Source organism: Neltuma alba, unplaced genomic scaffold (assembly GCF_004799145.2).
Source record: "Neltuma alba isolate B1F8T4 unplaced genomic scaffold, ASM479914v2 tig00013343_pilon, whole genome shotgun sequence".
Lineage (NCBI taxonomy): Eukaryota > Viridiplantae > Streptophyta > Magnoliopsida > Fabales > Fabaceae > Neltuma > Neltuma alba.
Genome location: NW_021637613.1, coordinates 100,595 through 111,308, shown reverse-complemented (window position 1 = coordinate 111,308; position 10,714 = coordinate 100,595). Strand labels below are relative to the sequence as shown.

Sequence of the window (10,714 nt, the reverse complement as noted above, 5' to 3'; positions counted from 1 at the left end):
ATTCTTTTCGATTACAAATCTCAGATCTCTCTAGCTAGCATAGCTCCCTCCCTTTCTGCTTTCATCAGCTGGGAGAAGCAACGCCAGTGAGCTTATAATCGGAGAGGAGGTTATTATAATACTGAAAGTGGTCAAAGAGAGCTGAACAAGGTGGATCGAAGGCATGGGAAGAGACCTCTACCTTCTGATCATGATGCATCAGAGGCCAAAAGAGAAGATTTCATCATGTCTCGGCCTCACCCATCACCGTCCGATCAGACCCAAAAGGAAGAAACCTCACCTTCTACCTTTTCGCATCTTATCAGCACCAGTGATACTAAAACCTTCTCCGTCCCAATCTCACATGGTCAAGTAAGCACCTCTTCTGGGTTTGGGTTGATCCAGAAGCTGGATCGATCCCAGCCTCCACATCAAAATCAAGGTAATTAATTAAGGTCCCGTGCCCCTTTTCTTAATTTTCAAGAATATTGCCAATAATTCTTATGCATCACAGGATGATAGGTCTGTATAAACACCTGAGCCCATGCTAATTTTCCAATACAATACTTTACAAAGATATTTCCATCAATTATTAACCCGAGTGCAACTAGGGTTACTTCAATTTCAACTGCTCCAAAACATGATATTGATCTCGATCCACTATTTGTTTTTAGGCTTGTGTCTATCCGATAATGATGTTGATCATACCGACAAGTGGTTCGGTACGGTATATATTTGCAGTGTGCACTTACCATTGGTGGATCGTATTGTCTTCATATATGTAGTTTGAAAACTATTTCTTTCCCCTTAAACAGCCAGTAGTGCAATATATTTTCTAAAAAAATGTTGAACTTGGACGCTTTGAAAGGTAACAATGTAAGAAAAAGGAACTATAGAGGAGTGAGGCAGAGACCATGGGGGAAGTGGGCAGCCGAAATCCGAGACCCTAAAAAAGCGGCTAGAGTGTGGCTTGGCACCTTCGAGACGGCCGAGGATGCAGCCGCAGCTTATGATGCTGCAGCATTAAGGTTCAAAGGAAGCAAAGCTAAACTTAATTTCCCCGAACGTGTTTCTTTAGCTACTTCTTCAGCCATCCCTTCAGCACAAACCCAGCTTCGTGCTGCTCCTGCTCCGCCGATACAGGAGGCGGCGCAAACTGTGTCTTGGCCTCCGGCGCCATCGACGGACAATGAAGGGTTCCCAAATCTATGGCAGTACGCGCAGCTACTTCGTGGTGGTGATGCCGACCTCCAAAGAGCTGCTTCGGGACTTCATAGTTATCAGAATGATCCGTTTCTTTTTGATTCTTCTACGTTATTCTCGTCATCATCAGGCATGTCTTCTACTTCGTCTGCTTCTATGTCGTCTGGGTCTGATCAACGCCAGGTTCAAGATACGCAGAGAGTAGCACAGGAAGGAGATTATTATGGAGGTTCTTCTTCTCCCGGTTCTTGTTTCCTTGATGAAGGAAACACGAGGAGATAGTTTTACGAAGCTTCCATACTCACACCTGAACAGCCGGTGCATGCAGTGGAGGAGCGGGTAATTATGTCCGTTCATATAGCTAGCCTGCAGATTTTTCAGTTTGACTAGCACCTCTAACTAATTCTGAAACATTTATACGAAGGATACATTCCTTTTTCTTTGGTATAAACATATATGTTCTATTCTGTTAATTCAAGGACGCAGTTGTCTTTGTTTAATCATTGATATTTAGCACCATTATAGATTTTGATTCTTTGCGAGTTGTATGCGGCTTCGTGGCGAAAATATAATCTCATCATCTGTGTGCTTAATGAAGGTATAGAAACTTACATAAGTGGTTATATACGAGGTTTAGAGCAATTTTCTTGCCTCCACCATCTAGTTTCCAAGCAAACTAGCATAATTCAAGCATGTAATAGTTACTGTTAGTTTCATTAGTGTCTTTTTTTCAATGAGATTGGTTATGAGTGAGAGAAACAAGACGCGTGCTTTATCCGAGATACTCGAGATATGTGTTGAAACCTAATTAATAATATGTAATTATATATGCTTATAGATCATGGTATTGATAAGTTCATAATGTATATACTTGAACGGTCGAGTAAAACTATTCACATGGTAAGCATTCTATGCAGCGAAACCAGTGCGATACTCGCGCATAGCAAACCAAACCAACTCCATGATAAATGTGAAAGAAGAGTAAATGCGCGTCTTAGTTTTTCGGGTCGGAGTTTAATGGGTGAATAATTGCGTTAAGAACATTAAAAATATGACCGACACTGTCAAAGGAAAAAAATGACGATCATGTGCAAAACATAGGTTGTTGTTCTGGAGAAGAAGAAATAATCACATCAAAGTAAGTCATAACTGACAGTTACGTCGAAAGATTTTTGTGGGGTTGGAAGTTTCATTAGAGATTCTGATCAACTAAGCCAGCGGCAAGCAGTTAATTTGTCTGGGTATGACTTCAGAGAAATTGAGAATTCAGATTCGTACGTGGAGTCAATGTTTGCGTCTATTATGCCCTTTTGTCCTCTTGGAGTATTCGCCGGGTTCTTACACCGCAAGCTGCTTCGGCAATTGGAGAACGCCGACGTCCTTTTTAATAACATGATTTGCGCTCTAGGAACTGCAACTACCTATTGATATTTTGGCCCATGGCACCGTCGTCAACCTAACAAAACATGAGTCAAAATGTACAGGTGGCACGTTCTAGATCGATCACGTCCATTCGGCGCTAGGGAATGGATGGAGGAGGAGGAAATGAAAAATTTTAATGGGTTTCAATTGTTTATAAAATTGAAGAAGCAGGGTTCAATTTTTTAAATGTTTTTTTTATCGAAATTTTATAAATCTACTTCTTTAATTTTTCAAAACAAGTTTAGTAAAAGTTTCTCTCCTCCCCCTTCTCTTCAATTCTCCTGTATTAAACATAAGGTAAGAGGAGAGTTGATCTCATCTCCCCAAACTTTCATTCATAGAATGCGAGCAGGAAAAAAATTGTACTCATTTAATTCTTAATATAGGACTTAATTATTAAGTTAATTTTGGTTCTAAATATAAGACATTTATCATATTTATCAATTTTTTTAAAATTATCCATATGAATCTCTCTCAACCATAATCAAATAGAAGAGGGAAAGAGGATATTAAGGAAGATAATTATGGTGTTTTAGGAAAAAAAATATGTCATATTTCTTATGATTAACTAACTTACCTAACTTTTTTAATCTAATCAAATTAATTAAATTAGTCTTGTATTAAAGACGAGAGGAGTATGCCAATTTTCCTTTAAGGTTATTAGAATTGAGCCGATGAGGACAAGTTAACTATATATGTATATCAAGTTATCGACGTCTTGTCCCCTTCGATCTCATGCTTGTATTTTAATAGGATTTATCACGAGAATAAGTCGGCGTCGTCCAGCGTGTATTGGGCGTCCGATCTTGAGGATATGTAGAAGTGTGGACTGGATCCCCTGGTGGCATCAGGATGACATACCCCAACAATGCTTTTGATTTTTTTTTTTTTGGGCGAAAACTATGCTTTTGAGTGTTGACTATTCGGAGGCATCGCCGAATTGGAGAACCGTGAAAGTTTGGACGACCCTCCTTGTAAACTGTAATTCTCCCTTCCCCTCTATTTCCATCTACCCAATGGAGGGAGGGAAAGTTGGGATAATGGGAGGGGAACAGGCCCAAATGAAATGGGCTTGCAGCTTTGATTGACTTGTCAACAGAAGACACACAATACCACTGCGTCCAGAACTCCAGATTCTAGAGCATCCGGATCTCGCGCATGCCAGAAGATGGATGAACCATTAAAAATGAATATTCTAAATTCTCTATTTAATTTTGAAGTTTCGAACGTAATTTTATCTTTTTATAAGAATTTTAACTTTTTGTTTAAAAGCAACTGATATTCTAATTTTCGAAAAAAGAAGACGCGCAACTCGTCCATACTAAGTGAATAAGAAAGACCATGGCACTTTTTTAATAAGAAATACTTTTAATTATTGTCTTATTAATTAATAAGATAACGATTAAAACTATTCAAGATTTTAAAAATCAATATTTAATATAATAAATTATTTTTATTACTAATTTTCATATATGACCTCCATAAAGAATCTTTTTCTTAAAAGGAAATATTATTAACATTGCAAAAACATTGACAAATTAAATATCTACTTACTCTAAAATATAAAATTCATATCACCTTGATAAATATTTATATGCGATTATTTCTTACATAATTTAAAATTTAATTTTTCAGTTTTATTTTTAGTCGTTTATAAATTCTTGAGATTTTTTTTTTTGGCCGACTACTCTTAAGAAGTGGAGACTCTAGCGTCATTATAAATTATAAATTATAGTAAAATCATTAAAACCACGCATTACAGAAGCGGTGCCAATTTCTATTATACGAGTATCTTCTCAATTCCAAGTTTTCCTGAGGCGCAGTAGCTAGGGATTTGGCAGCGGAACAAAGGCCGAAGAAAGACAAAGAGGAAGATGTTGAGGCTCGCGTCGAGGAGGCTTTCCTCCATCTCTTCATCTCCATGGAGAGCCGACCAGGCTATGTCGGCTTTCTTCTCTCGAAACTCTATTAAATCCGGCGGTTCTTCCTCCTCCGATCGCAACAGATCCTCTCCCGATGCTGGTCATTTTTCTCTCAGGCCCGACTTCCTTGTTCCCTTCAGAGGTTAGGGTTTCCTCCCCTTTCTTTATTTTGCGGTTCTTTTACAATCACTGGACACAAATTATTTGATTGAATCGGTGAATCTCGATTCATCTGAGTCTTTAAATCTATGCATGTAACTTTTCATTTTCCCATTGGCCGTTGCGATTTCCTTTTTATTTGGCTTGGATGGAGCGTTTGCATGATGAATTTGACGCCTGGTTCCTGTTTGTAGTAAAAGATGACATCTAGATACTGGAACTTATGCTCGAAACTGAAGTAATTACAAATTGACATGAGTGAATGATTCATTGCAATCATGGACTCCTTCTGGATCCGAGTATTGATTTGAATCTATACGTCGTTCAAAATTTGTAGCGTGCTTTGTTAGTTGGTCTGTCCTCTCTCTTTTCCTCGAGTTCCTTCGCTGGATTCTCACATTTTTTAGTGTTGTTTCAGTTTACTTGTGAAATAGTTTCATTTTGAAGGTTTGGTTTGGCTTTTACTATCATCCCTCTCTTGAAGATTGGGTATAAACTGCATGTTTGGGAGAGCCATAGTTAGTTATTGCTTTACGCGGCGAAACTAATGGCGAAATATTGCTGGTGTTTTTACCATTTTTATTAGTTCTGATTGGAGTAACTTATCTTGCCCGTTTGGAAGTTTCAGTCCCCCCCCCCCCAAACACTGGTTATGAACCTCTACGGGTCAAATGTTAGCACCAGTGTCTCCAGCTTGAAGGATACTTATTTTGAAGGATAAACATCTTTTTTCAGGGGCTCCGAAAACAGTTTTTGGCTGAAACTCTGAACATTGTGTGCCAGGGCAAATATTAGAATTTGCATCTCCTCCGTACACCTGATTAAACACTTTATATTAAGCCATTAGTTGATCAGTTCATCTGTTCAGTGAGGCCTATTTTTTCCATGCTAATTGTTTGAAATTGGTTTCCTCCAGGTTTTTCTACTGACACGCTTGTCCATCCAAAGGAAAGTAGCATTATTTCAGAGATTCCTCCTACTGTCGCAGCTATTAAGAATCCTACTTCTAAGATTGTTTATGATGAACACAACCATGAACGATTTCCTCCAGGGGACCCGAGCAAGAGGGCATTTGCCTACTTTGTCCTAACTGGTGGTAGGTTTGTGTATGCTTCTCTAATCCGTCTTCTTATTCTCAAGTTCGTGCTCAGCATGTCAGCTAGTAAGGATGTTCTTGCTATGGCCTCCCTGGAGGTTGATCTGTCTAGCATTGAGCCTGGCTCTACAGTGACTGTTAAGTGGCGTGGAAAGCCTGTGTTCATCCGTCGTCGAACAGAGGATGATATTAAGCTGGCAAACAGTGTTGATGTTGGATCTCTTCGTGACCCTCAGCAGGATGCAGAGAGAGTGAAGAACCCAGAGTGGCTTATTGTGATTGGCGTTTGCACGCATTTGGGTTGCATTCCCCTGCCAAATGCTGGCGACTTTGGTGGATGGTTCTGCCCTTGCCATGGTTCACATTATGATGTTTCTGGCAGAATTAGGAAGGGGCCAGCGCCTTACAATCTGGAGGTACCAACTTATACCTTCTTGGATGAGAACAAATTGATGATTGGTTGAAGCTCTTGGCGCCGCTTTTTGTGGGGATAAGGTTATTCAGGCACAACTTTTTGTCATTTATTCGTTATCTTCAAAATTTGCCTTGGACATCTCTCATCGAGTCCCATATTTGGGTTTGTTTAGATGTGTTAATGTAACTCAGAGAAAACTTTTACTGTCTGGCGAGACCAATTTGAATAATCGCCTGGCTTTTGCTAGCGTATAAATGCTTAAAACTGAAAGTCTGGAGGACTACGGCCTGTGGCATGATGTATTCTATTTTGGAAATTGCCTATCACATAATTTTTTTCCGTAAGAGCTGCGTTTTTTTTTGTAAAGAAAAACATTTATTGGTATGATGTATGAAACTTACAAGTTACAACAACTGTTTGTATTCACGCATCCCATTTTCCGGGTATTTTGAGTATATGCGACTTTAAGCAGGCAAGAAGCCCAGAGTTTGGTGACATGTTTATTCTTTAAATTACTAATATGTAGAGAACCAGGATCATAAAAATGTCAATTAATTAAACCGGTGTCTAGAGATAATTGGCATCTCAAAATTGTGAGCATGCTGGGTTAAAACACTGGGAATCACAACAGTGTCCAACATACTAAGTCAGCCAATCAGCCAAGGGCCAAAAGCAAGTCATCTTTCAAAGATGCCTTTGACATAAACCATGCCTTTTTCGCTCAATTGGAGCTCCTTTCTCATTTGCTCGACTTGTTGATCATCGCCTTGAACAATAATCTCTGATAAGGTTCCATCATCTGCAACTATCATTTTAACCTTAATCTCCTCCTTTCTGGATGCTCGGGTCCAGTAATATACGCCCCTGTTTCAAATTTCAGGAAGTGTCAGCATTGCACATATTAGCACCCATTGCGGAACATCCTTTCAAACGGAAAAGCAAACTTAACACCACTACTTTACATTGTCATGGCATTCACTTACGCTAGTGGACTTAAGATGGTAACCCAGAACCAATTGTTGCCAATATCTGGGAAGGTTATGGTAAGAACTAGGGCCACGCTTGCCAAGCTGATGCAGGTGCAGAAACTCAATAGCGCTGCTTGGCCCCTGCTAGGAACCATCATTCCTTCAAACCTTCATAGACGAAAACACAATATCGGATCTCAGTTATCCAGCTCCAAAAATAAAATAAGCGAAAATACAAAAGAAAGAAAGAAACGCTCATATGATGCAAGTCTGAAACCTTTCATAAACAAAAATACTCGTCGATTATTTTAATTCAATGTTAAATTCCCGGGTTTTTCCTGCCTCAACTGGGTTGCAAAGAGGAGATAAGTTTCTTCGAGTAAAGGCAGGTAAAGAGAGGGACTGAGAAAATTAGAGTATGCAAGAAGAGAAGGAAGCCATGATGACTTACGTGACAGTTTCTCCCCTATCAATCACCGCAAAATTATTACGCGTGAAGAATGATAAGATCTCCCCAGCAGCCTGATTTGGCGCCTTCTTCTCGCCTTCGCCAATAAAGGTCTTCTTCACAATCTATCATCAAAGCCATCCGAATCAATTCAAAATTGTCGAATGAACATAGGAAATAGCAGCAATCAAGAAGGAAAATATTACACAGCTCGAATTACTTTGGACTTGACAGAACGCTTGATAAGGGACCAAAGGCCCGGAACAGAGATGACAAAGAGACCAAGAGAAGTGTAGTAACTGGCCAATGAATAACCGGCGCTATCTGTAAGTAGAACGAGAGAATAAGGGTTTTGCTGGTTTTGGTGGGCGATGAAGTCCAAGATAGCGGAAGATGAAGAGACGGGGTCGTGAAGTGAGGCATGGAGTTGAAGCTTCTTTGACCTCGGTAGGTGTCGCTCGCATCCTACGGATGGCTGAACCTGGTGGTGGCGGGTGAAGCCTCCGGCGTCGAATTTGGTGGCAAACGTTACGGGCGGTGATAACAGCATCTTAGCTGCCATGGATTGTTCTCCCAGCCGCGAACACCGAAGGGATAGGGTGGTTTTTCGACCCTGAGCTTTGCACTTCTGGTGCACAGTGCATTACTGCTACATTTGACGGTCAGGATTCATCGCTGCTTCAGGTTCAACCGCGTGAATTGGATAAGTCTCAAATTAGTCAAATAATCCATCACCCCTCAACGTAATGTAGATTCGTTGAAAATTTACTTTATTACCGTTTCAATTCTTTTGTTTTCAGATTTATCATTTTCTAAATTTATTAGAAATATTTTATGAGATGTTCATAAACAGAAATGGGATCTGTGTGAACAATTAAAGTGAATAAGGATGCACATCTTTTTATTTAATTAGAACAGCCTATTTCATAATACCCTTTTATTTGTTTGACCGCCGCGCTAATCATACTAAATTTCAACATTATATTAATATTTTTTATATACGCGTTATATTAATTTTTTGCCTCCTATAATATGAATAAGAGGGAAAGTAGGAAAAAGAATCTCCCCACTCCCTTCGACTTCTTATTTCTAAAATGAAAAGAGCACGTGCTCCTCCGATCCTTAATATAGGACTTAATTGTTGAGTTAGTTTTGATTCTAAATATAAGACTCATTTCTCATATTTATTATTTTCTTCTAAATTATCCTTATAGATACTTCCTCAACCATAATCAAGTAGAAGAGGGAGATGGGGTATTAAGAAAGATGATTATAGTCTTTTAGGAAAAACGTGTCACATTTCTTATAATTAACTAACTTATCTAAATTTCTTAATGTAATCAAATTAGTTAAATGAGTCTTATATTAAGAACCGGAGGAGTATTTAAATGTTATACTAGCATATTTTTGTTTTCTTAAAAACTGAATAGAAGTTGTGACCTATGTGAATCTGGCTTCACTAGATCCGGGATAAATGCCAAAAGCCAACATATCGCCGGGTCCAGACGATTTGAGAGATGATCATACTCCCACGTCGTAACTTCGTTTTGTTGTGAATTAAATACACGGTATTTGAGATCTTGAAAAAAGATAAAAAAAAAAAAAAAACAGGTAACAAGCCATCTCATTTATAATTTGTAAATTTCATGTCTTGTCAGAATTTTTATCTTACACATAAATACTGATTTTTTTCAGAAAAATACACAATAATTATAGCATAGTTATAGTATCTTCCTTGGCAAAAAAGAACATTAATACTACCTCTGATCCTTAATATAAGACATTGTTTGACTTTTATTTTGGTTCTAAATATAAGACTCCAATCCACTTTGTCTCTTATATTTATACTTTTTTTTTCAAAGTAGTCATTTTAGTAATAGTATTTCTAGCTAATATATTTAATTAGTAATGATATTTTATGAAAGACAACACATATTTATTAGAAATAACTAACTTAACTTTTTTCTTAATCTTTTTAAATTAATCAACTAGCTCTTATAATTAGGATCGAAGGTAGTATAAGACTTAATTAACTAACTTGAGTAGATTAATAATATTAGTTAAATTAGTTAATATAATAGTTTTTTTTAAAACACCCTAATGATTTTTTTTTGATATACTGGAAAATACTAACCAAAACAGATACCGAAATAAAACAAAACACTCTAATCCCCTGTGTCTTCTTGAACGAGACGCTTGACGGCTTCCGGACTCATAATTTGCAAACCCACACTGTTAGCTAAAGCATGCTTCGCCATTTTATCTGCCAAATGATTCTCCTCTCGTGGAAGAAACAGAGTCACCACCTTCCAGTCCCTTTGCAATATGTCTCTGACTTCTAAGATCAGCCTCAGGTCTTCGTGGAGGTCCGAAGGTTCGGTCTGAAAGAGCATTAAGGCTTCTTGAGAATCACTGCTTAGCCTGATATTTCTGAAGCCACAGTCCCAAGCTCTCTTGAGGCCTAAAAGGCAGCCCCATATCTCTGCAGAAAGAGCGTCACCCATTGGTAATTTAAATTGAAAGCCTTCAATGATCTTCCCCTTGCTATCTTTAAGGACTCCTCCACAGGCAGCACTTCGGTTCATCAGAGAGAAAGCTCCATCCACTTCGACATACGCTTCATAACCAGAGATGGCAATACTGTCCAGAATAGTAGATTTAGAGGAGTTACTAAGATGCGCTCCTCTAACTTTGGCACTGGCTCTTGTCATGCTACCCAGAATCGCTATGGCTCGAGCCACGAGGCTGGATGACTCCTGACCAGAATTATTGTGGACTCTATTATTTCTGTCACACCAAATTAGCCAACATATAATGATAAATAACTCCTTCGACGCTCCTTGGGAAATACATGCATTATGTTTCATATTCAACTCAAACCACTCCTTAGACTGTGCTGAGAAGAAATGATTCTGGGAGGAGGGCTTAATTATGGATTTCCACATTTGTTTGATGTCGTGACAATCTCCAAGGGCATGTAAGCCATCTTCCACGTCCGAGTTGCATCTATCACAGAAGCCTGTAGGGTGAAGGTTCATTTTCTGCTTTCAGGCGTTGGTTGTAAGTCTTCCATGTAACATTATCCATGCAAAAGTTTTGCAT

General features: G+C 38.7%; 3 protein-coding genes across 3 annotated transcripts; 2 read left to right on the top strand and 1 right to left on the bottom strand.

The window, feature by feature from the left end:
* On the top strand, positions 1-1,464 carry LOC114736547 (ethylene-responsive transcription factor ERF113-like). The gene is made up of 2 exons (XM_028924399.1): positions 1-421; positions 848-1,464. The coding sequence occupies exons 1-2, from the start codon at positions 226-228 to the stop codon at positions 1,462-1,464; spliced, it is 813 nt and encodes a 270-aa protein (XP_028780232.1). The 5' UTR covers positions 1-225.
* Positions 1,465-4,366: 2,902 nt separating this feature from the next.
* Positions 4,367-6,540, top strand: LOC114736560 (cytochrome b-c1 complex subunit Rieske-4, mitochondrial). The gene is made up of 2 exons (XM_028924414.1): positions 4,367-4,668; positions 5,602-6,540. Exons 1-2 carry the CDS (start codon positions 4,479-4,481, stop codon positions 6,243-6,245), a joined length of 834 nt encoding a protein of 277 aa, XP_028780247.1. The 5' UTR covers positions 4,367-4,478; the 3' UTR covers positions 6,246-6,540.
* Positions 6,541-6,675: 135 nt separating this feature from the next.
* LOC114736561 (protein COFACTOR ASSEMBLY OF COMPLEX C SUBUNIT B CCB1, chloroplastic) lies at positions 6,676-8,192 on the bottom strand. The gene is made up of 4 exons (XM_028924415.1): positions 7,833-8,192; positions 7,616-7,737; positions 7,180-7,332; positions 6,676-7,060 (listed from the first exon to the last, which is right to left on the bottom strand). Exons 1-4 carry the CDS (start codon positions 8,172-8,174, stop codon positions 6,874-6,876), a joined length of 804 nt encoding a protein of 267 aa, XP_028780248.1. The 5' UTR covers positions 8,175-8,192; the 3' UTR covers positions 6,676-6,873.
* Positions 8,193-10,714: the final 2,522 nt, after the last annotated feature.

What these genes read in the sequence shown, in the direction of transcription:
- LOC114736547 (XM_028924399.1), top strand. Translation starts at nt 226, where the DNA reads ATGTCTCGGCCTCACCCATCACCGTCCGATCAGACCCAAAAGGAAGAA. An exon ending in GCCTCCACATCAAAATCAAG is followed by an intron (nt 422 to 847) that starts GTAATTAATTAA and finishes ACGCTTTGAAAG; the next exon opens with GTAACAATGTAAGAAAAAGG.
- LOC114736560 (XM_028924414.1), top strand. Translation starts at nt 4,479, where the DNA reads ATGTTGAGGCTCGCGTCGAGGAGGCTTTCCTCCATCTCTTCATCTCCA. An exon ending in CTTCCTTGTTCCCTTCAGAG is followed by an intron (nt 4,669 to 5,601) that starts GTTAGGGTTTCC and finishes GGTTTCCTCCAG; the next exon opens with GTTTTTCTACTGACACGCTT.
- LOC114736561 (XM_028924415.1), bottom strand. Translation starts at nt 8,174, where the DNA reads ATGGCAGCTAAGATGCTGTTATCACCGCCCGTAACGTTTGCCACCAAA. An exon ending in AGCGTTCTGTCAAGTCCAAA is followed by an intron (nt 7,738 to 7,832) that starts GTAATTCGAGCT and finishes CTTTGATGATAG; the next exon opens with ATTGTGAAGAAGACCTTTAT. An exon ending in ACCATCTTAAGTCCACTAGC is followed by an intron (nt 7,061 to 7,179) that starts GTAAGTGAATGC and finishes AATTTGAAACAG; the next exon opens with GGGCGTATATTACTGGACCC.